The 26,190-nt window shown below is 37.3% G+C and overlaps 1 protein-coding gene across 5 annotated transcripts in view; it reads right to left on the bottom strand.

Moving 5' to 3' along the window:
* Mctp (multiple C2 domain and transmembrane region protein) overlaps positions 1 to 26,190 on the bottom strand; it is an 80,516-nt gene that overhangs the window by 6,295 nt on the left and 48,031 nt on the right. For 3 of the 5 annotated variants that reach the window (XM_034970533.2, XM_034970531.2, XM_069499967.1), the window contains 7 exons: positions 8,832 to 8,983; positions 7,747 to 7,905; positions 6,726 to 6,912; positions 2,177 to 2,373; positions 1,261 to 1,474; positions 595 to 740; positions 12 to 157 (listed from right to left, as the gene is read on the bottom strand). In XM_034970533.2, the coding sequence (XP_034826424.1) occupies positions 12 to 157; positions 595 to 740; positions 1,261 to 1,474; positions 2,177 to 2,373; positions 6,726 to 6,912; positions 7,747 to 7,905; positions 8,832 to 8,983 (1,201 nt within the window). Of the gene's footprint in view, positions 1 to 11; positions 158 to 594; positions 741 to 1,260; positions 1,475 to 2,176; positions 2,374 to 6,725; positions 6,913 to 7,746; positions 7,906 to 8,831; positions 8,984 to 10,340; positions 10,489 to 13,443; positions 14,127 to 19,746; positions 19,956 to 26,190 lie in introns of those variants that run through there. The other 2 variants (XM_069499968.1, XM_034970532.2) reach the window with 2 other exon arrangements.

The following is a 26,190-nucleotide window of genomic DNA, read 5'->3' as shown; positions in this document are numbered from 1 at the left end:
AATCAACTTACCAGTTAATCTATAGATGAGCCAATTCCTAGTAAAGAAGACGAGGAGTAAGAACGGCAACATCCACATCTGGTAATAGTAGCAGAAAGCTAACCAAGCGAGCAGACCAATGAACGATCTGATCCTGGATTCCCACTCGAAACAGTCTCTGGAAAATGGTTTCATGTTTATTGTTTACTACATCAGAATAAAGCTGTGATAGTGGTTAGGACGTCCGCCTTCTAATCGGAGGTTGGGGGTTCGATCCCGCACCTCTAACTTTTCGGAGTTATGTCCGTTTTAAATAAATAACTATCACTCGCTGTAACGGTGGAAGGAAAGCATCGTGAGGAAACCTGCATGCCTGAGAGTTCTCCATAATGTTCTCAAAGGTTTGTGAAGTCTACCAATCCGCACATGGCCAGCTGGTAGACTACGGCTAAAACCCTTCTCACTCTGAGAGGAGACCCGTGCTCGTTAGTGAGCCGGCGATGGGTTGATCATGATGATGACACGCTTGACCACAATCGTATCTGATGGAAAGTTATGATGTGGCCTAAGATGGGAGGCGAAATGGAATGGGATGGGAGCATGATAAGAACTTACTGTAAAATTTTGCCAATTTCAATAAACCACATGATGATTGCCTTCAGTCTCACGACGTTTCGGACAAACAATTGCCTCTTGAATTTCGCTTCTTGGTGCATGTATTTGGGCTCTTTTGGGTTAACCACTCGTATTGCTGCTTTGAGCTAGAAAAAAATTAAGAATGGCTCAACACTTTACATTAGAATACAGAATGTTATCCGTCCCGCAAATTGATATTGCGCTGGAACCATGTCTCAGTGCAATTACATATTAAAAACACGATCGATACACGTACTCTACCGACAGTTTTGTCAACGGTACTGGTTGCTAGACACTTTAGTCTAGTGTTGACGTCACTAAAAAGGCGGCCAAGCGTATTAGCAATTTGCGGGACTTATACTAACAGAATTTTTATGGAGCCAAATAAATTTTCATCGAATGGCTACCGAGGGGTTCTAGTGGGTAGAAATCCCACATAAGGTATCTTGGGAAGATCCCCCCCCCCTCCCCCGTCAACAAAAAGGAATGGTAAGATCGCAGTAAGATCGGGGTGGGGACGCCCCGCACACCCTAACGTCACCCACGCTATCCCGCAGAGGGTTAGCGCGGGGATTGTGCCGGTGTGCGGGACATCCCCACCCCGATTTCTATCTCGACCTGTCGCGTAATATACACCTATCTTACCGGATTCCAAATAACGCTCATTTCCATCAATATCTGAGGATAGTTTCCTTTCGCTCTTGCTCTCATCTTCTTGTCCTTTAGAGCGAACCACCGTTTCTCCCCGTTCCTTATGTTCAGCAGAGGTACTGCCAACTTCCCGAGGAACTCTACCTTGTGGTCGTGATCCTCATCGTATACCGTTACTTCGAGTATTGAGCTTATGTCTTTTACTGTGCTGAAAAATTGGCCAAGGAGTTTAACATTACTGATTACAATAATTACTATACTATGTTCTATCTTGACTGCTAAGTAAGCAATGCAATGTGACGGTCATATGCGCCACGGCAGTTTTTATTAATATTAAGTTAGGCTTGCATTTCCTAACAACTATTCTCAAGAAAGCAATTAAAAAAATTGAAATAAAACAAGGTTGGATTAGAGCGCGCTTGCCTCGAAGATGCATTTATTCACTCTTGCCTTGAAATTACGCAAGCTGTATGAGGCAGGCAATGGGCAAGGCACATCGTTCGCAATGACGACTTCGCACCGAAAGGCGCAGCGTTGGAAGACCCCTCACTAGCTGGACAGACGACATCAGATGGATGGAGCCGCTGGATTCAGGCGGTGCAACACCGTAGCGTGTGGAAGTCCCTAGAGACCTATGTCCAGAAGTGGAGTCTATCGGTTGATGATGATGATGATGATGTATGAGGCAGGAAACATGGCAGATGGAAGGGTGTTCCACAATTTTGCGGTTTGCATCAAAATCGTGGACCATAAACGTTTCACACGAGTAGTTTCGAATTTCGATGTCAACCAAATAGGACATTTGAAAAATCCATAAGTGATTTCCCGCGTCAGTTCCGTAAAGCTCTAAATAATGGATGTATGTAATGAATGGGTATCTACATATTATTCTTAGAAGGTACCTACTTACAATGTAAATATCTTCATCCAATTGGGGGTTAAAGTCTTATATTCTGTATGCGTCTGCAGCCTTGCATTCCCAAGTTCCAACACGCAGAATGGATCCGATTTTCCTCCCAAATCTGCCGCCGCTAAGCCTTTAGCTCCGTACACTTTGACGCAGAGCCATCCAACCCCACTTGTTGTTTCATTTAAGCGGTACCACGTCTAGAATATAAACGTTACATTTAGTACGAGTACCTAGCTTAGGTTTTTAACGCTTATTTTAGCGTTTAAAGCGTCTTCGGATAGGAGACCGTCTCTTTGGCACGACTTCGCGAGCAGAGGCCCTTTGAAAAAGGACCCCTGACTTGTTTCGAAACTAGTCAGGCATTCTCCGACTGATCACGTGACATCAGCCGTTGGTGATTAACATTTATATTTATGAACGCTTACTTACTTGTAAGTATTTACTTGAAATGAAATGAAATGAAATGAAAATGAAATGAAAATCTTTTTTATTCGTATAAACTTTTACAAGTGCTTACGAATAGTCGGATGCATCTACCACTGTTTCGGAATGCCTTTCCTGGTAGATGCATCCGACTATTCGTAAGCACTTGTAAGTATATGGGAATCACTGTTGCCGGAAATTACCGATAGACTCTAAGATCGTAAGGTGCTGACAATCTCGCACTAGAAAACGTAGCGTTGGCAGACTCCTCACTATGTGGACAGTCACTTCAGTCAGACGATATCAAACAAATCTCAGAGAGCCGTTGGATCCAGGCGGTGGCAAGGCCGCCGAGTGTGGAAGAGACCTGGGTGCAGCAGAGGACGTGTATCCGTTGATGTAGATGACGATAAGGGAAATGTATTACATGTAGATATTATGAGTTTTTCAGCACAAAACTGTATGCAAATTTTCTAGCAAAACTATTCAAGATTTTTCCCGAGATTTCCCCAGGGAATTTTACTTTCAGAAAAACTTTTCACGACATTCCCGGCACAGATTTTGTCGTAGGTATAATGGGTACAAATCAATTATTTAGAAACGGGTTTGGGTCTTTTATGTCTAGCTATGTGGATGGTTTTATTCTGGTGGGATCCTTTACCCGTAGCAAATGACTACTACCGGAAAGCTTAGTACTAACACAAAAATTCTAGGTTTCTGGTTTAGGTGACCTGAAGCTATTTTAGCACTCGATAATGTATTTAGAAATTGGAGAGTTAATACTTTATTATAATTTTAACTCGCGAATTCAGGTAGCCCTTTATCTTACACGTTAAGTCATATACAGCTGTAGGTTTACGAAAGCATCCATCCATTGTTAAAGTCTCATTTTCTAATGATAGTGCTGGACTAATGCCAACATTCTATATTCACAAAGCAAGCTCTGTTTTGGATGTGTTTTGGCACATTTGGTTCTAATCCACTACCTTTTAAAAATTCATTCGGCATTTTCTTTTCTTCAGAAGTTTGAATCTTACCTGGCGCCTAAGTAAATAGTACCTACCTAAGGTAGAATTTTACTTTTTAGTATTGTATGGCAGTTGGAAAAAGTCAGATCTCTTTGTTATCTAAATATTGTCAAAATTTTATTTTCAGAGTTTATCGATTACAAACATACAAATCTTTCCTCTCTATAATATTGGTATAGGTACTCAAATGGAATTTAGGAGATCTGAGTTCCATTGAGAGAAATCTAAAACAAGTTGCCTTGAAAAACGGATATATTATGGTTGGTAGTGTATAGGTCGTTTCTAAGTTCCATATTTTATGTTTACATATTTTTTTATTCCTTGATGTACTAAAATAAAGTATATCCATATAAGTGTTCAATTTAATATATGTTACAATGACATAATTTCAACAACTTCACATTACTTTAAACCTCTTAAAAATTTAAACTAAAACTAAAACCTTAAAAAATATAATATTATAACTAAAATATATTATTAAAAGGAGTCCCTTTAGGCAAGGTACAATAAAGTAGGTACGTAATATTATGTGATGACATCGCTTCAAAAAATTCAGGTACAAAAATCCCAAGTAACACAAAAGTGCTGCATATCAACTGATTTACCGTCCACATTGGAAACTTTAGCTGCATAAACGTTCTATATAATAGCTGAATAATAGCTGAATAATAGCATCCTCAGAAGATATAACTCTGATTTGGGCACAAATTATTCAGCAACTAGCTGATTAACTGCCCACAACTGCGTTATATCAGCATTATATAAGCATTATTAAAGGTAACAGCCGCCCCAAGAGCTGAACATTGGCTGATAAAGAGAGTGTATGTTACCCATTATGCAGCTAAAACTACAAACCAGCACCCTTTTTGCGCTTTTATGCAGCTAAAAGAGAAATTGTGAATAAATATTACTCCAATGCTATATATATTATTTCGATATTCTGCATGCAGTGTTTACGTACTATACTAAGTGACATATCTATTTTTGAAGTGAAAAGTTAATTCATTTTCGGTAAGTGAAACTTGTATTTGTTTATTAGTGTCTGAAATTTGATAGGGAAAACAAGTTTATCGTCAAATATCATATACTTTTAGACCAAAATTTTCACGCGCCCTCGAAATATAACTGTTTTCTTGGAAATTCTATTATAAAATGGATTGTAATATTATAAAAATGCCAGCAATTTCTTAGTTACGGAACATTGAATTTGACGATAAGCTTTTTACTTATAAATTATTAAAAATCTTTTCCAAAACCAGTAGATATTTTCGCAGACAAAATAAAAATAAATAGTAAATATCATAAAATATTATAGTTTAGAACATGGAAAATGGTGGACAAGCAATGTGAACCGTTATAATGCTTTAAGAGCTATATTAAGGTGCTAAGGGCATATTAATCAGCAACAAGCTGATACAAGTAGCTCCTGTGTCTAACAAGTCAGCCCTAGATCGATGTAGAGCTTGATAGTAGGTAACATATACGACAAAGCCCTACCCAATGAACAGCTGAATAATCTGTCAAGGATTAACTTTTAGGGGTCCGTGGTGAACGCTTGGACATGAGATAATAAGTCGGTTACCTACTTTTTAGGTACTCGGAGTCTATAAAAGTTATAATTTTATTGCACCTATTAAAAAATCATGGATAAAATAGATACAACACGTCTGCCGTGCACACTATTTAAGATGCGGGGCCAATTCGTCATTAGTTTATAATACTTATTATAACTTTATTTCACAGGGTAATTCACAACTGGACGCAGCAGCTGGTACAAGTGATTAGCTCGGAGAACATGAACACTCTGATGATCAAGCTTTAATTTTGGATAAACTCAATACAGCCATAGAAAATCAAACAAAAATTGCCCTCCTTGTCGGTACAATTGGATGAAACAAATACCTCAATTACTCAGCACTATGAGCAGCCAGTAAATATTAATCTGCTGCAGCGGAAGAAAGAGAAAGCTCCAATAGAAAAATACCAATAACCAGTTTTTTTGAGTTTTCTATTTTTTTTAGGAGTTTTTAATTACTAATAATAATTAACTTTCAATATTATTGTAGATGAAACTTTTATGTTCTGTTCTATCTATTGTTTATGTAAAAATTAATGGAAATTAAAGCCTGAATATGACCACAAATGCAGTTTATATTTCTTAAATAGCACCTAAATATTACACATACTACGTAACAATGGAACGAAGTACTGATACAATGTAGCAAAGTATAGACCAAAACTCGTTTTTAGAACTCTCAAAGATTACCGTCAATGTTTATTTTTAAAGAAATTGTATCTGGAGCCTCTTTCCAACAAAGCAATATTTTTTTACAGGAATTAATATTACATGATTCCTTAAAAAAATCGAAGAATGCGAATACGCATTCTTCGATTTTTTTAAGGAGATTTCTCTGGGTATTAAAAAAAAATACGGAACCCTCGTCTTATAAAATTTGCACTCTTTCATGGCTCACTTAACTTGCGGTTATGGTTCATTGTTTCCCTTTCTCTGATTAAATGCCTACGGGAGTACAATTATTCAGCCCAATTAAGGACAAAGGGTAACAAGTGAATAGTTATATACCAGTTTGCTGTAATTTAGCACCATATAGTTTCACCAAAAGTGATCACGTGACTTAGATAAGTTCAGTTATAGGAGTGCGTATAACAGCTGATTAAAACTGTGAAAGTTCCACTATATGCAGCATAAAGCGTTAATTGAATTCACAGAAGAACTAATAGCATTATAATAACTCACATGTGCTCTGTTAAAATGCAAACATTTGAAAGATACACTTGTGACCTTTTATTCAGAAAATAGCTGAGTTAGAGTCCACAAATGTACTTTATTATAGCTGACAGTGCTAAAAATTGCTAATAGCTGAATAACATGACCTGTGCACCTGCTAGTAACGCTCGCAGCATTACAGCGGTGCCTTCGTGGTGCTTAATAAAGTCAATATACAGGCGAAAGCGTAATATTAGGCTTTTGCAGTGACGGTGGACTCTAATAACTCTTCATAAACGCTTAAAGTACCGATGTGGACCTCATGTGACATCTTATAATGCAGTTTTGTGTTACTTGGGATATGACTTACATATCTGCTCTCAATGATCTCAAGGTCCCGTGGGTTTTCTCTGTAGGTGGCCAGGTCTGTGATGGTCTCCGACTGCGTTGTACCACTGATTGTGAGAAGGAGAAATATCTGGCCATTTCCATCTTCTAGTTCTTGCCATATATTGTGCGTTATCTCTCTCTCTAACCTTGATAAGTCTATTGCGCATCTGGAACGTTTTATTTGTATTGGTACGGTACAGCTCCACCATCGGATGAATGAATGAATGAATGTTTTATTCAAAAAAATGCAGGTACCTACAATAGGTTGGAACAATGTCTGTACATTTTACCATTGTAAGTTGTAACTGGTGTAACGGATTCGGCAATTAATGCTGAACTATTTGGATTTATTAGCGAAACGATACGATTGACGGCGGCTACACAATACGCGATATCGCGAATCATATTTTTCCCAATCCCGATAATGGGGCCAATTATTAATGGTACGGCTCCACTATCGGGATTTAGCCAATGATAAACTAGGTATAATATTTGGGTTTACATATGTATTAGCCAAACGATACAATTAACGGGGGCTACACAATACGCGATATCGCAAATCATTTGCCGAATCTACGTACAATTCATTGACCTCTTGGGTCAGTCAGATGTTTTATTTGCAATATACATATTGTGAACTCTTTGAAATAAAAATCGCGTTTTTTTTGTAGTAGGTACCTATCAGTACAATCACCTGTTTTCGTTATTGCTAACGTTCTGGTTACATCCATACTAATATTATAAATGCGAAAGTGTGTCTATCTGTCTGTCTGTCGTCTGTCTGTCTGCTAGCTATTCACGGCTCAACCGTTCAACCGACTTTGACAGAGGTAGCTTGCAATCCGGGGAAGGACATAAGCTACTTTTTATCCTGGAAAATTTAAGAGTTCCCACAGGATTGTTAAAAACCTAAATACACGCGTACGAAGTCGCGGGCATCAACTAGTCCTGAATAAACACGTCTTGAAGTAGTTTCCCGAATTATTTACATCGACACTTACCTTCCTAAAAAGTCGTCTTTCGTCTGTTTGTCCTTATCCCAAACAGTAACTTCCAGGACTTGTTCCTGGTCGTCGTAAAGGTGAAGGTCGAACTGCTCCAGCCATGATGGATGAAGGGTCTTCCATACCACTTTACTTTTATATTTTTCATTACCTAACCTGAACACAAAAGACCGGCAACTTTTTACGAATTTCAAGACAGGAATAATAAACTAAGTTTGTTAGCTAAGTTTGAGTAACTTTGTCTTAACTACCAACTGTATCTACTAACTAGTCTTACTTAATTAAACTTAGAAACAGTTTTTAGTATTATTGTATGATTTTTATTTTATTTAGATTATATTTTAGGGTCCCGTACCTCAAAGGAAAAAAGGAGCCCTTATAGGATCAAGTCGTTGTCTGTCTGTCTGTCCGTCTATCGTGTTTATCAAGAAAACCTATAGGGTACTTCCCGTTGACCAAGAATCATGAAAGACACGTAGGTCTTATAGCACAAGTAAAGGAAAAAATCCGAAAATTTGTGGTTTTTAGTTTAGTTTAATATACTTTATTGTACACCAAAAAATAAAATAAAAAAGACACAAAAAGAAACATGTAAAAGAAGAACATACAATCAGCGGCCTTATCGCTGTGAAGCGATCTCTACCAGGCAACTAGGTTGAAGAGGATTTAAGGGCTAGTGAAAACTGGGTTTAAGGATTATTTAAGGGTTTAAGGTTAATTAAAAAAAAAATTTAAAATGTGTTCTTGAACTAATAATTAGGTAGTATTTTCAACTTTCAAAGTGAGATTACTATACCAAGTGGGATACTTGGTACTAGGGCTTTAAGTACTTGTAAATTCTAAAACAGATGTTTATTTATTTTTATGCATAATACCTACTTAGTTTTTGAATTATCGTGCAAAATGTCGAAAAAATACGACTATAGTACGGAACCCTCGTTGCGAGAGCCTGACTCGCACTTGGCCGGTTTTTTAATTTATCGTGCAAAAACCCAGAACCCAGGACCTCGTCATCTGCAGTCGAACATGTTAACCATTAGACCAACGAGGCAGACTAGTGTATTATAGGTAAGTAGAAATACCTAAATTTACAATAAGGGTCACTAGTTCTGGTCTCCACATCCATGGCCGGCAGGTTCTTGGCTTCCACCAGCACTATCGTCACCACGGAGCTCCAGATCTGAGCCTTCAGCCTTTTGTTCACGTCACTTAGCCTCGTGTTCTTCAGGAGGTACTGAAATTAAACGCTCCTGTCAAAAATGTGTCATCATCATCATCAACCGATAGACGTCCACTGCTGGCCATAGGTCTCTTGTAGCGACTTCCACACGCCACGGCCTTGCGCCGCCTGAATCCAGCGGCTCCCTGCGACTCGTCTTTCAATAAAATGTGACAGAATTATTTCCAAAATTAGATGATGCCCACGACTTCGTCCGCGTGGATTGAAGTTTTTTCAAAATCCCGCAGGAACTTTTGATTTCCTTCCCCGGGATGTAAGCTAACTCTGTACCTACCAAACATCAAAATCGGTTAAGCTGTTGGGCCGTGAAAAGCTAGCAGACAGACAGACACGCTTTCGCATTTATAATATTAGTACATATGCAAAGGATGTTTGCAGCCCCTAAAAGCACCCATATTATGTTCTGTTTCAAGCACCCATTTAGAGAAGGATCATCAAATTAGGGTAGATCCACATCTGATCTCTTGCGACGATCCTCGTTGCGTTTTGACGCAAAATTACGGATGATCTGGCTAAAAAGTTGTGGTGCGGTGAAAATTAACTTCCAAACCCTTAGGTAGGTTTTAATAGGGAAATAAAATTTAATGAGGTTAGTTACATACTTTATTTTTATTTGCCATGTGGCTACAGTAGATTACGTTAGTTAAACAATAAAAGCAAAATACAGCTAGCACCCCAACAATTATACAATTTCGTACATGAAACCAATATTCAGGTTCGGATTGAAAATGGATTAAACACTGAATGAATAATTTTTAATCGTTATAAATACTATCTGTCCCGGCTTACTCACGTGTGTAGTCGACGTTAGCCCGACTAGTTTCGAACCCATACGGGGTCCTTTTTCAAGGGAGTCCGTCCGCGCCCGCGCCGCGGTTTTGACTCAGTCAGTCAAAACCGCGGCGCGGGCGCGGACGGACTCCCTTGAAAAAGGACCCCGTATGGGTTCGAAACTAGTCGGGCTAACGTCGACTACACACGTGAGTAAGCCGGGACAGATAGTATTTATAATGGAAATCACTCACGGTAGTTTAAACGCTAAAATTTTTAATCGGTTTTTAATCCGCCCTTATAAAGATCTCACAATGTTACGGGACGAATTAATAATATTCGAGTTATATTTTAAAACATTTAGTATGACGTAAAATGACTCCTCTCGCGCCATTTTAACTTTACGTGTCAAATTTTATGTCGAAAGTACGATTTTAGTCCTTATTTTAAAGGTGAAAGGAGGTTGAAATGGCGCGTGAGGAGTCATTTTGTACGGACTATACTTACAAACATTACCACCATAGATTAGACAACTAAATAGACATGCATCCACCACCAATAGAAGTTAACACTTCAATACCCTATTTATACAGTCTCCTTTTCTCATAAGACTGGGGAATCGATTGCCAATCCTCTCCAGAAGATCGGAACAGCTGTTGATAGGTGCTGGTACGTCGAGATTGGCTCCAGGCGGAAGGCTACCAGCTCTTGGTCGGATTTCTGATGCTCTGTGAGAAAGATAGTATCAAATTTTTGTGATGCTGCTGACAAAAAAACGCATTTTATAAAAATGACAAGATGTTGAACCGATGAAATCGATATTGGGATTCCAAGGTGCTGAAAATATGATAACGTTTGTAACAGAAAAATTCTTGAAGTTAAGGAAAATTAAGAAATAGAGCTTTTAATTGGTTTAACTGTGCCACAAAAGCGCGCACCGACGACGTTAACGGCTAACGAGCTTCAAGCTGCTATTATAGCTCCGCAAACTTCCAACTAACCACTAACTACGGCTAACCGATGGCCGCTAAGCACCTATTTTATAGTAAATCTGGGAAATATTTACATTTTAACTTGCTCAGCGATAGAAATGTTCCATTGAATTGAAGCGGCGCTTCATACCAACAAAATGTACAGTAGCCGGCAAGAAATACTGTACATCGACCTTTAGAAAGACATATTCTCGGCTTCTCGGAAGTTTTTGTCGGTCTCAACGACAGAGACAACGCTCTCTGCAACTGCTATCTCTTTCTGAAAGTCAATGTACAATATTTCTTGCCGGCTACCGTCACCATATTTACGTTAAGTACGTATTTGTAATTTCACCATTACTTTTACAAATCAGTGAAATAACAATATTTCAGCTTTCAAATCTCCGGGCGAAGATTTCTTGGTAGAATCAACATTCCAAAATGTTATTCGACGTAACGTAAATTCCTATTTCAAATTTGAAGAATTTACATTTTGGTTTTACTATTTCAAATTTCCCCGTACACAGATGGTTGCTAGAGTTTTAAAACATTTCATAACATTTCGCTGTAGATCCAGAGCCCGTGATCGCCAGACCTGCGCGCTGCGGCGCGTCTCTGCAATTTACCTACTTATATATTTAATAATTTATAGGTAAGAACCTCAGAATAAGGACTGTGAAGTAGCCCTATTGTGACACTTACTGTTAAAGCGAGATAGCTAAATGCATTTATGCTCTTTTGAGAACGTGACAAAATGATTATGTTTTGTCCTTATCACCGTGTCCACTTTTTTTGTTTGCCAAAATGTATTTGTACGTGAGTATTTGGCAAACTACGTGAAGTGTAGAAGGAATGACATTTCACAAGTAAGAAAATCTGCTTGAGCGAGAGGGACTGAGGCCACGCTAGTTGCAAATCTGGACATATCTGTGGTAAGAACATTTGGCTATACAGAGTGTAGGTAACCAGAACGCTGGCAAAAACGAAAACAGGTGATAGTACTGATGATAGAATAGAATAGAATAGAATGTTTTTTTATTCATGTAAACTTTTTACAAGTGTTTATGAATAGTCAGGTAGTTTTAATTTACCACTAAGATACCACTGATCACTCGGAGTCAATGCCGCGACGTAGGTGGGGCATTGATCCGAGTTTTGCACGCTATACATTGCGGGTTTGAATAATACTAAATCACTAAAACTACAAAACGAGGTAATGTTGTTGGAATTGGATTGTGTTTAAGTAGTATAACAATAACGCTAAGTTTTTGCTAGCGTTCTGTTTACAGTGTAAACTTTACACCCTGTATAAATGACCTTGAATAGACGGTTTCATCTAAGCTCTGTATGTAGATAGGTACTCTATGCTTTATACTCTGACGTAGGTCTGACGTTCACGGGCTCTTAGATCATTCCATTTTTCACGCGAGTAAGCACGGCTAGCCAGCTGCAGAACCCAGATAGCTCGGCAGCAAAACTCATACAATTTCCCGCTAGTTTGTTACACGCTCGTAAATGCTGCAATGTAGGTATTATATTTTAAACTAAGTACTTCATATAGGTGCTGATTTTCAGGGGATTTTGATTTTGTCCTAATTTCTGACTGAGTCAGTTCCAATTTGGTTAATCGAGCGTACTGCGATTCGCGAAGTGATTCAGCGTTCCTATACCATGCCATGTGAAAATCGTGTGTAATGTATTTTTATGTAGACGTTGCAACATTATTTTCCATCACTACATGCCATGAAAAGTCCATTAAAGGAACGAGTGAAACGATTTAACCCACGTTGTTATTATCTACCTAAATAGGTTTAATGATAAGCTTTGCTCTACATCGCCCAACCGGTTTACCTAACGATAAAAACATTAGCCAAGTACATTTAGGTAAATAGTACTGAACAAAGGCTTATCCTGTCCGGTATGCTATATATCATAGCCTAAATCAGTAGGTACCTACTCTTATTATAAATGCGAAAGTGTGTTTGTTTGTTGGTTTGTTGGTTTGTCCTTCAATCACGCCGCAACGGTGCAACGGAGTGACGTGATTTTTTGCATGGGTATCGATAAAGACCTGAGTGACATAGGCTACTTTTTATCCCGAGAAATCAAATAGTTCCCACGGGATTTTTAGAAACCTAATTCCACGCGGACGAAGTCGCGGGCATCAGCTAGTTACAATCTAAACTACATAATGGAATGCAACAGATACAATGTAAAAGGTTGTAAAAAACAAAAATTAAGTATTATGTTTATTTCTATACACATTTTATTGCGTTAAATTAAAAAAAGTGATAATTTTGTACTGGATATTCAAAATCCGAAAAGCTATCGTAATAATAATTTTGAAAGAAAAAAAAACTATTTTATGAACGTTCTTTAAAATCTGAAAAATAAAAACAAAAGACCTGCCTCACTCACTGACTGACTCATCGAAACCTAGCCCTAATCCTTTGGACCTAGAAAGCGGAAATTTTGCAGAGGTTCCTTTTATAATGTAGAGTTGTAGACCAGGAATAGCGCTGGGTTAATGGATTTTTCGAAATTTCTGAAGAAGGCCGCGGGCGGTCGCTAGTAGGTAACATACATATCATAAAGTAGTTAAGCAAGAATTATTAAATTAAAATGGTCTAAGTATTCAAGTCATTGTGACTTTAATCCTTAGACCATTAGTTTACCTGAAACCGTCTAAGTAACAATATAAATATAACTCACCTTTCATCACTAGAAGAATGTTGAGAAAAACAGGAATCACTAGAACTGTAAAAGCTGCAGTCGTCATCTACAGTTAGGTTGGACGTCGACACACATTTTCTGTAAAGTAAGCCATTTTTCTCAGTCGTCAGGAACTCCTTACAAATCTGCTTCGGATCTAAATTCAAATTAGACTCATCTATTATCACAGTGGGAATTGACAAACGGGCTTTTTGTGATTCCGTGGATGATTTATCATCTGTGCACGAATTGTCATCTCTTTCAACGGAATCTGTATCCTTATCCCCGTTTGAACTTCTATCCTCTGATAAATGTGACACGATCCTCGATATTTTGGCCTCTATCCGTGTCTGCATTTGATCCTGGAAGTCTTCTACTCGATCGTGTATTTTTCCGTGCAGTTTTATCAGCCGATTCTTTAGCCTCTCCATTTTGTTCTCTTTGTCGGACATTTTCGCTTCGTCGAATCCAATTTCGTAAACTTCTAGTCGATAAGAATTTAATAACACTATCAATAATTGGGTCCAATTTTTGTAATTATATAAACACCGAGTCTTATCAATTCAGTTTATTGTTTGCGGTTATTTTCGCTACAAAACTATATTGTCACTAAAATTTAAAGCACATTTTTCATAGCACACAAATATATCTATAGAATATGTACACCTAACGGCCGAAATAAACCAGATTTACTAAATATATTTTATAGATTAATTTACAAGTTAAATACTATGCTCGAATTTATCTACGTGATCAAATCAGAAGTAAGGAGATCCACTAGAAGAACGAAAGTAACTGACATGGCTCCACCCGGTGCGAAGCTAGTTATGAAGGACAGGGCACATAATTTGAAGAACCTATAGACGTTGGGGTCCCAATGTAATGGAATCATACCCTCGTACCCGAAAATGCAGCGTTGGTAGAATGGGTGACACTGGATAGACAACATAAAACGAGTCACATGGAGCCGCTGCATCCAGGTGACGCAAGACCACGGCGTGTGAAAATCCCTCTATATGACACCTAAACTGTGAACTCTGGCGTCATCAACGGATATTCACTATCATAGGAGTTTCCGTTTTATTAAGTTTCAAATCCCCAGACAAAGAATCCGATTCAAATTGAATAAGTAGTACCTAAAGAACTCGGCTTGTCCTTGTTTGTCAATAGCATAAGGAAGTATTTACCGGCCAAAATTATTCATAGCAACGATAGTTCGTCGATCAATGATCTTCAGAACGTGCAAAGTGTTTGTTTACGTACTCCATTATTGCGTACATTATTATACGCAAGAATAGAGGAATACTGTACCTAGTCTCTGTGTCATATTCTTACTGAGGGTCGTGACCCTTTTCATTATAATTTACAACCAAACCAAAACCACAAATCAAAATTTTAAGTTGCAGATTTTAAATTTATAAACAAAATAATTTGTTTGCTGCTCTTTTTAACCAACTGATTTGTTGATGCTAACTCTATAGTCTAGTGATTTTAATTTATTTACTAAGCTTATAGCCGCACTCAGAGTCGCTTAATCGTTACAAAGCATTCCTTATCCATATTAATTAATGCCTTAAGTAAGTGCGGCTGTTAGACTGTTTTCCTTGACGAAAAGGTATAGGCCGTGTTCAGATTTGTTTTAAAGAAGTGCCCATTGTAAATTTATTAACACCTATGAAATCTTTCGCTGAATTTGCTTATATTCAAATGTTCAAAGAAACACAGAGATTAGCGGTAAACCTGCCGTATCTCAAGATTGTTCTCAAAAATAAACACAGATGGGTGTATTATTTTATTACAACCAATATATGTATGACTAAACATGAATTAAACTGTAATGTAAATAAATAAAACTAAAGTGTCTGTGATTTTGAAATGCCTATGTTTTATAGTAAGTAATTTATCAAAATCCAAAAATCACACTCATTTATATCAAATTGTAGCGGCATCTCTCTCGGATTTCCGCGTGCGGAATTTTTCCTTATTTCCATAAGGACAGAAACCATAAGAATAAAATATAGCTAACGGCTCAGAAATTGACATCCGTTCGGTAGTAGATTCTCTGTTTATATACACTGTAGTAAAAGTATAGTAAAGTAAAAGTAAAATAGGCTGTAAAGTAGTCTGTGGTAGATTCAATTATCTCTCAACTACGATAGATAGATTGTCTGCCGACTGACTCAGATCAAAAGAAAAGATAGATAAATGTATGACGCGCGTTAGCTCTGACCTGCACCTAATTAGTTGAAGAAGCTAACGTAATTAGCCCGTAATGAACCAACGTCACTTTTAATTGGTTCAAAACACAAGATAAAAGTAGCACTTGAGTAATACCTAAAACTTAAAAGATGTTAGCTATCGATATGATATAAAATAATATCCAAATAAATAAAGAAAAAAAACGTAGTTTAGAAAAGGTCTGTAGTTAATAGTGCAAAATGTAAAAAGCACATTTTTTAACCTTCAGATTTACGACTAGATATACGAGTAGGTACTTTAACTTTTCAGCTAGTTATTCGCAAAACGGACTCAAAGCGTGTGCGACGTAGAAACATACAGAGTCACAAAAGCTAGTCATTTACTGTCTGTACTCATATAATCAAAATAGAAACGCAAAGTAGGTAGGTACCTACTGTGTTTTTTAATAATAACTAATATGGAAAAATATGGGAAAAATTACTCAGAAAAAAATGTTATGTGTACAGGGTAGTTTTCACATCAATGGGTACAAAAAAAACTGATTCGGGGAGTTTGCCAAATTCAGTAAGTGATAACTAAATTTCTCATGGAACGAAATAAGAAAACTAAAAAAATAACACCGAACTGAAATAAACAGTTTCCATAAAATAAATACGTATAAGTAGAGACATAATATTTTATACGAAATATAAAAGTAAAACACGCGGTAAAATCTTGATCACAAAAATGTTTTTTTTTCTGTGATCGAAGGGTACCTAAAATTGAAAAGCTCTTTCAGCTTTTTAAAGAGAAGAAAATATTTACACCAATACCGGCGACATTATATTCCCAATAAAATACTCTGTGAAATAGAGGAAGTAAAATAATTCATTCTTTTGAACACAGACAACGCTCACGTACAAATTATATTGTTCCAACTTCCTTTCTACATTCACATTACAATAGGGTTGCTAGAAACTTAACTGTACTAAAGTGGAACTACTTATAAAGTGGAAGACACAGCCTGCCCGCGAAATTCAAATTTGGTTTTTCGCAATTTGTAAACTAATGGTAGGCTTATGGCATTCAAATTGAGCCCCTGCAGTATCATCTTCAGTCTTATATAAAAATCTTTACTTGAAAGTATCCAGTTTAAGAAATTAGTCAAAATAATGAGTTTGACGTGAGCTACTCACAAATTAGTCTATCTTCTAGGTTCAGCCTTGGATATCAATTGGTTTAGTTAATTACAATGACATAAATTGAAATAGCGGTAACAGTAATAAGGGTCTCGTAATCTTGGTATTTGAATCACAAGAAATTCATGTTTTCGAGTTTCAGTTGGGTAAATTTTGAGAATGATTTTGTCACAAATTAACTCAGAAAATAAAGGATGATAGTGATAAAAACGGGTGTTAAAATTTTACGAGCCATAAAGATCGCAGTTAGGGAAGGGTGCGGAACTCGGAATAGAGACCGGTGCTTAGTTTTGTACGCAATTTCCCTTTTATTACCAATAGCGACCCGCCCCGGCTTCGCATGGGTGGCCATGTAGATACTTATGTAGTGACACTTCCATACTAATACATATTATAAATGCGACCACCGCCGCCTCCGTCTTGTTTTGTTGCGCGTAATATTTGTTAATTTTCGATGGAAGTTTGATTTCTTCCGACATTTTTTTCAAATCCTCAATAGCTCAACCGGCATAGGAGTGGACTGAAAACCGAAAGGTCGACGGTTCAAACCCCACCCGTTGCACTATTGTCGTACCTACTCCTAGCACAAGCCTGACGCTTAATTGGAGAGGAAAGGGGAATATTAGTCATTTAACATGGCTAATATTCTTTAAAAAAAAAAAAAATCGTCATATTTCAACAAATCAACACAAACCAATATTCAATTATACCTATAAACCTTCCTCTTGAATAACTATCTATTGGTGAAAACCGCATTAAAATCCGTTGCGTAGTTCAAAAGATCTTCGCGTTCATACATACAGACAGCGGGAAGCGACTTTATTTTATACTATGTAGAGATATTGAGTTTCTGGTATAGTAGGATCTTCAAACTTTGCTACAAAATTGGGTACACATAGTATAGTACACTTTTTGATTGCCGATTGTGGAACTTGTAGGATAATGATGTACCTAGTACCACTCAGAAAGCTCAGAGTCACTCAGCGGGTGATGGAGAGAGTTATGCTTGGAGTTTCTCTACGTGATCAAATCAGAAATGAGGAGATCCGTAGAACTAGAGTAATTGCTATAGCTCAATGGGTTGCGAAGCTGAAGTGGCAATGGGCAGGGCACATAGTTCGAAAAACCGTTAGACGTTGGGGTCCCAAGGTGCTGGAATGGCGACCTCGCACCGGAAGGCGCAGCGTTGGAAGACCCTCCACTAGGTGGACGGACTACATCAGACCAGTAGGAGGGAGTAGCTGGATTCAGACGGATTTTTTATTAAAAAAAATTGAAAATATTTGTCGTTTACGCATTTTGACGTCATTATTCGCTTTCCGCACAGTGTGACGTTAATAATTAATTAGGTATATTAAAATAAATAAAACTCATGATTTTTCAAATTATTCTCTTTGATAATGAATTCTAGCCCCCTAAACTACCACTATACCAAAAACACACATCATTTTATTACCTACTACCTTATTACCTACAGTCCAAGACTCTAATTGCATGAAATAAAATAAAATGAAATTTGGTTGACGACGACGGAACATGTTTTTCTGAACTTTGAGTATCAATTATTATTCACTCATAAACTGGGTAAGTACCTGTGCCAAAAGTTACATTACGAATTGGTAATCATAGTAATTATGAGTGGTGTTTGTGTTTTCCTTCCACAAATATGGTAAGTCACACCTTGATCAGAGCTAAAGCGGACTTTGGACCTATTTACAAAACACTATTTTAAATGGGCATTTTGAAATCTTGAATATTCGTGTATGATTAATTTACAACTTTTTAAATCTTGTGTTGACTCAACTATATATTTTGTGTGCTGTATAATCTATTGTTAAATACGCGATAATTGCATTTGTAATTTTGTATCTACCAACAAGTCTAGTTAGACTAATTTAGCATCACTAACGATATGTGAATTTGATTAATATCTTTACAAATTGGGAAGACACACATTTGAGTAGGTAATGTAACCTACCTAACTAATAGTAATAAGTAATAACTAATCTTTGCTAATAGTTTGTTAAGGAAACTTCTGAAAACAGCCACTAGTGCCACCTAGTGCTGTAACTTTTTTTGTATACGCTTGTAACTTTTTGGTTTTGGAAAGTCGACCTTAATAATTAATAGTTAACTTTGCAAATAACTAATTGTGGGTCTCAACTTCGTCCATTTAGAATTTTTGTTTTTCCAGGAACTAATCTTTCCCGTGAAAAATAAGGCTTATTTCCATGTACAAAATATAAGCCATCTCTGTGGCCAATGACATTGAAATCGAGAACGATGTGACCATGAAAACTACGAATATATATTATGGTAAAAACTAAAAACACACTTAATAAGTACCTAGGAAACTTAGGTAATAAGCATGGAACAAGAAATTGGATAACGATGTATTGTATATTAATTGTATAACTTGACTTATAGATCAGATAAACAGCTGCTAAAGTCTGAACTGGGATGTTGCATAATATAAAATCCGGTCTTCGAGTTCAAATAATAATAAGCAGACTGAGAAAATGCTACATCGAATGAGAAAAAAAATAAACAACGCAATCACAGCAGCCGGCAAAATATTCATTCAATAGTGATCTCTATGAGCTTCAGATGCAAAACAAAGGATTGTAAAACTAAAGCTAAATAAGAATTAATATGATTTTTATTTGATGACGGCATTTAACCCTTAACTGTGATCTCATTGTGGTAAGCTAGTGGTCTGGTGGTATACAATATTCAACGATAAGTTACTTGTTATTTGTTAAAAATTGTAGGTACTTATAGATTTTTTTGACAAATAACTTATCGAGAGATTACAGATAGATTGATTATCAATTTTGGCCGTAAAATGGTAGCGGGGTAAATTGGAAAGAATATTATGGCAATTAAGTAATAAAAGTAAGTATAAAACTTTTTTAAAACAACTCACAAAACATGCATTATGTGCATAACTTGTCACAAAAGTAAGGAATTTTTTAAATATGTTATTAAAATGTTCTAGATCGCAACGGTTTGTAACTTTCTTTAGTTTATAGTTATTTTAATATTCTCGAGTAACTATCAAGGTTAATATACGAGTAAGTATTTCGCGTGGTGAAACGCGCACAAACTTGCGAAGCCGGTCGCAAACTGCCATATACCTACTCGAAGACCATAGTGCCGTACTATACTTTGCTGTTTTATGTAGTAATCATGTATTGTACAGAGTAGTGTTTGCACAGAGGGTTACAAAACGCCGCTTGTGCTAGATAAAATTTAGTGTGATTTATTAATGCCCGGTTTCTGAACTCGTCAGTTATGTTTTCATTAGCTGTTAGTTCAATAAAGTTATCTATAAGATAAACCGTCGTTTAACTGTCCACGCGTTTCTGAATACAACAAAAACTATGAAACCGATAAGCAGTTCATTTTTTTTTAAAGAATATTAGCCATATTAAATGACTTATATTCCCCTTTCCTCTCCAATTAAGCGTCAGGCTTGTGCTAGGAGTAGGTACGACAATAGTGCAACGGGCGGGATTTGAACCGTCGACCTTTCGGTTTTCAGTCCACTCCTATACCGGTTGAGCTATTGAGGCTCAAGTATATGCCTAGGCCTATAAATAAAAGTACTCAGAAACTGGGCATAAGTGGATTAGATTAAAAAAGTTACCCATCAAACCAAAATAATTTGGTTCCAGATTAACAAAGGCTTCAAGGTTGGATCTAGAGCTGTAGGTATAACCTGGATGGAATTTAAATCTAAGATCTTTGGAATTTATTGAGTCTTCATATCCGTTCCGAATATAAAGATTTTGAATAGGTACCTATGAAGTTACCTAATTGACCGAGCGAAGCTAGGTCTCCGAGTCTACTTGAGTGAAATTGCACTTGTCTGTCTGTCCATCTTCGAATTTAAACATACGTAATAATATGATGGCCTTTAGCCAATATTGCATAAATAAAAAATAATAAAAAATAATTTCAGTTATATCCTGTACCTACTTGAACAACAAATACTAAAATTAGATAAATATTATAAAGAAACAAAATTAATTCATGTTTAATAGATATAGCTTGCATCCGAAAGACATGGCTACTTTTTATCCCGGAAAATCAAAGAGTTCCCACGGGGTTTTTAAAAACCTAAATTCACGCGGATGAAGTCGCGGGCACCATCTAGTCTAATAATACATTGAAAAAGTTGAAAACTCGTGTAAGATCAAAGTAACACTAAAACAAAAGCATAGTCATAGAATATACTTTACGAGTACCAGATATCCAATATCAATCATTGAAATATTAAAATGCAATTAAAAAAGGAAATAATTAAACTGCATCGGAAAAATAATAATAATTATACTAGTATCTATAATAGTACATAAATCCGCATAATATCATAACCCACAAGCACGCACTCACGCATACTCTCTCACGTATTCTCTCTCTCCCACACACAAACACACACCCACACACACACAGACACACATTGAGGCCTTATTTTCAGTCTATTATTATGTAAAATTATATTGTATATATCGCTGTTGATTGCAAAAAACTAATAAAATAAAATATTTTACAAACACATTAAGCTTTTACTATCAATAAGACTTGTATAAAGCGTCCTACTATACGTCCATACTTATAGAAGGCTTCCATAGAAAAACAAGAACGAAGTTAAAAATCGCTCATCAAAAACGCTCAAAGTTACACTGTTTTCATCTTTGGCTCGATTTATTTATTTTTCTTACGTGAATCGAGGATAAATTATTTAGCGAACAAAACGCGCGTAAGCCCGCGATGCCGGCAACTTACTGTTATAGTAATTGCTTTTTGCTTTAGATAATAACAGTGTTCAACTGTACAGAGTAATTAAAATGAGAACAACAGATAAATAACACTGTTTCTATACTCATATTATATAAATAACATCGATACGTAGTACTATTATATATATTATGTGTCGATAGTTATTTTCTTTTGTACATAGTAATATTATGACGTTTCTAATTCGAACCACTAGAAATTGGCAGACAGTTAATATTATTAAAATGTTGCAGATATGTATAACTAGCTGATGCCTGCGACTTCGTCCGCGTGTAATTAAGTTTTTTAAAAATCCCGTGGAAAATTTTTGATTTTCCGGGATAAAAAGTAGCGTATGTCACTCTCCAGGTTTTTATCTATACCCATGCAAAAAACACGTCTATCTGTTGCACCGTGATTGAAGGATAAACCAACAAACCAATACTTAAACCAACAAACAAACACACTCCCATTAATAATAAGGGTACCTACTGATATAAAAATGTAGGTAACTACACCGTTGAACCTATAAAATTCTGTACCCGTATTATAAGATTTTACGTCTCACCAAACGTTGCTAGAATTAGAGAGTCGAAACACCATAACATCAAAGTAAAATGGACCTAAAGAGCCTTAAATTGAAGTCAATATTCAATGCCACTGATTTTAATTTCGCAATGTTTCCGCTTGGAGCGCTGGCTGTAGAAGTGTAGACAAACTTGAGCTTTAAAACAAGGCATTTAAGATCCAGTACTGTAACGCGGAAGTATTTCGAATCTCGAATTTGGTTTGGTTTGGTGAGACGTAAAATCTTGTACTACGGGTACTAATGTATTATATTGTTATCTCTACACCAAAACTACACTGTAATGACATAAAAGTTCAATACACTTTATATATTTTATAGCTCAGTACGTATAGTATACCACTGGTCCCGGGCAGACATGTTCAGAGTCCAGACCTTGAGCCAAACTGGATGTGTACCACATTTTAAGATTTATTACAATATTTTTCGTATAAAGTATGATCTCAGCGTATCCGCAACACCTTTGGATCACACACCGCAAAGCCCGACGTCTCCTCCAACTCCAAGTCTACAGCAACAGCAATCACATCGAGGCCTGTAAGACGGATGTAGCACAGCTTCGGGGTACAATGGCTCTGTACTCCATTACCAGCTACAAGCGTCCTGGTCCACCGCTTCTCTGGATGGTTAGCAGCCATTGCCCTTCACACGCCTTCACGCTACAACGCCACCTCTCTTCACTGCTTCACACTACGCGTTCGTCTCGGAGGGGAGTGATGTGGCGGTTGCCACAGTACAAACTAGATGGCGCTGTTCAATCGATGACGTAATCCCGAACAAATGTACCGCCGACAGTACTCGCACTAACAGAGTGTTCGGCAGTCTGGACTATATATAGAAGTTTCAAAATACAACCGTCGGCCCAGCTGGCGCTACCGAGCACAACCAACCGCTCGGTGGGAGATCTCCCCTTTGGTACGGTCGAGCCTGCACACCGCTCCCGTACAAACCCATCGCTGGCGCACTACAGATCACGGGTCACCTCTCAGAGTGAGAAGGGTTTTGGCCATTGGATTGGTAGACTTCACACACATTTGAGAACATTATGGAAAACTCTCAGGCATGCAGGTTCTCTCACGATGTTTTCCTTCGCCGTTAAAGCAACGGACATTTAATTATTTAAAACGCACATAACTCCGAAAAGTTAGAGGTGCGTGCCCGGGATCGAACCACCGACCTCCGATAAGAAGGCGCACATCCTAACCACTAAGCTATCACAGCTTAGCCTATAACTTATTGTAAAACATGTCTAAAAACTGCCTCTGATGAGGTACAGGTCCAGTGCTTTAATTTTACATAAACAAAACACCGCTGTGCGAAGCTGAAGTGGCAATGGGCAGGGCACATAGTTCGTACAACCGATAGACGTTGGGGTCCCAAGGTGCTAGAATGGCGACCTCGCACCGGAAGACGCAGCTTTGGAAGACCCCCCACTAGGTGGACGGATGACATCAGACGAGTCGCAGGGAGCCGCTGGATCCAGGCGGCGCAAGACCGTGGCGTGTGGAAGTCCCTACAAGAGACCTATGTCCAGCAGTGGACGTCTATTGGTTGATGATGATGATGATGAAACAAAACACACTCCTCATATACATAACTTGGTTTCATTGGCCGGTACCATAATATATATATTTTGTTACTAAAATAAATGGGTCGGGCTATAAATTACAATACAATAACAATTTCAATAAAGCTTGATAACAAGTTTAAGGTCAGCGTCTATCATATTTACATTATTTGTCATTGTATGCAAAAATCAACCAGGTACTTATACCTAATGAAGGTAGTTATTAAGTCTTCCCTGGGACCCTGATAGACCGATCTATGAACACAGAGGCAAAGAAAAGTAAAAACTGGATTTACAAGGTTGAAATTAATAATGTGAAGTTATGCAATTTATACCTATCAAAGGATTTTAGAAAAGTTTGAAAATTATAGGAAAAAAATAAATTCGTAGGTAAAGAATATATATTATTATACTATTTGATGACATTAATTGTGTAGTCATAATAAGTAACAGCCACTAAAATACCCACATATAAGTAGGGAATTTATGGATTCTTTATATTCAAGAAACAATTCGAAAGAGTTTTCGATATTTTTTCCATATAATATGTTTCCATTGATTTTCTAAGACAGCCTTTTCTTGTTCTTTATACTACTCTCGAGTGGTAAGTATAGAATTAGTTTGGTTATTAATATTATACCCATTTGATGAGTGCATAGGTACGAATTTAAAAGTTTAAAGTGCGGCAGCCCTACTCTTGGCCGAATTTCCTAAAAAGCAACTTTATATTTTCTTGCTTCGCTTCCTGCTTTTGATTGGTATCTAATTTATTCGGCTACTGTACAAATGTGTGGGTTGTTCCATGTACTATCACATCACACTAATATTAAAAGGCGAAAGTCTGTTTGTGTGTGTGTTACTCTTTCACGCAAAAACTACTGCACTGCATTTGGCTGGGAATGGAGGCAGCTTATATGATAGGTATATCCTGTCTTAACATAATATAGGCTACTTTTTATCCCGGAAAATCAAAGAGTTCCCGCGGGATTAAAAAACCTATATCCACGCGGATGAAGTCGCGGTGATTCATAAACACTTAGGTACACCTTTCTTCTGGTTATCAGATGGTTGAAGGTCGTTGTATAGCGGGATCTTAGACCATAACTTGTATTTACTTTACAGATAGGTAAAGTTGTATGTCATCGTAAATAACGTCAATACCCTTTTCCGTTACCGCTGCCCCACCTCGGCTTTAGTTTGGATTCCCTGACTTTGTCATGAATCACCACTCCCTGCCCCATTTGAAGTAATTTCAACGTAAAAATACTAAGGTCCACTGCTGGACATAGGTCTCTTGTAGGGGGATGTGTCTTGTAGGGGGATGTGTCTTCCAATACTGCGTCTTCCGGTGCGAGGTAGCCATTCCAGCACCTTGGGAGGTCAACGTCTATCGGTTTTACGAACTATGTGCCCTGCCCATTGCCACTTCAGCTTCGCAACCCTTCCCTCGGGCGATGTGGAGAGCTATGCTTGGAGTTTCTCTACGTGATCCAATCAGAAATGAGGAGATCCGTAGGAGAACTAGAATAACCGACATAGCTCAACGGGTTGCGAAGCTACAATGCTTAATATGAAGAGGTAATTGTGTATTTGTAGATGTTTTGTACGTAGCCGCAATAGTAGGCACGTTTTACAACTTTCAGCTTAGATTTTTTTTGATTAAGTATTTTAATTGGTATCGATAACTGCAAATTTCCCGAATTATTTTCTGAATTCTTACAATAACTTTTAATGTGGTTGAAAGTTGAAAACGGCTGCTAAAATAATAAATTAGGTAGATAGGTACATACAAAATGCTTATACCTTTATTGTCAAGATATTTTATTGTTTAGTTATTTTGTCCCGGTCAAATCGATGAAATAGTTTCGTCAATTAAAACTTTTGCAATAATTAGATACACCTTGAATAATAAAATGATTCCATGAACTTCTTTCCGCGGATAGAGTATAGTAATCAATAAAAGGGACTGCAAAGACTTAACGTAGAGCAGAGACATCAGCATACCAATGGCTCAAGGTTAAGAACCTAGGCTAAAATATATTATCTACCTACTCACTTCCCAACAACAAACACAATCCGTTGATTTAAGGCTTTCATTTATCTTGAGCTCCTATTTCCTAAGTTAATGCTTTTACTCGTACGTAGGATTAAGCTAGCTCGGTATAATGCGTAAAACATGAGTTATCACGCGCCATTTTAACTTTACCTAGGTATATTGTGTCAAATGTCATGTCAAAAGTTCTTATTTTAAAAGTGAACCGAACTTTTGACATGACAGTTTGACAGACAGACATCCTGTAGAGTCAAAATGGCGCGTGAAAAGTCATTTTGTACGGACTATACGACAAATGTAATATTTCCAAATATTTCCAACAAATAAGTTTAGTAGGTACCTACGCGACAGGTTGAGATGGCAATCGGGGTGGGGACGCCCG

Source organism: Maniola hyperantus, chromosome 7 (genome assembly GCF_902806685.2).
Source record: "Maniola hyperantus chromosome 7, iAphHyp1.2, whole genome shotgun sequence".
Classification (NCBI taxonomy): domain Eukaryota; kingdom Metazoa; phylum Arthropoda; class Insecta; order Lepidoptera; family Nymphalidae; genus Maniola; species Maniola hyperantus.
The sequence above is the reverse complement of the archived record's forward strand: the minus strand, read 5'-3'. Positions and strand labels throughout refer to the sequence as shown.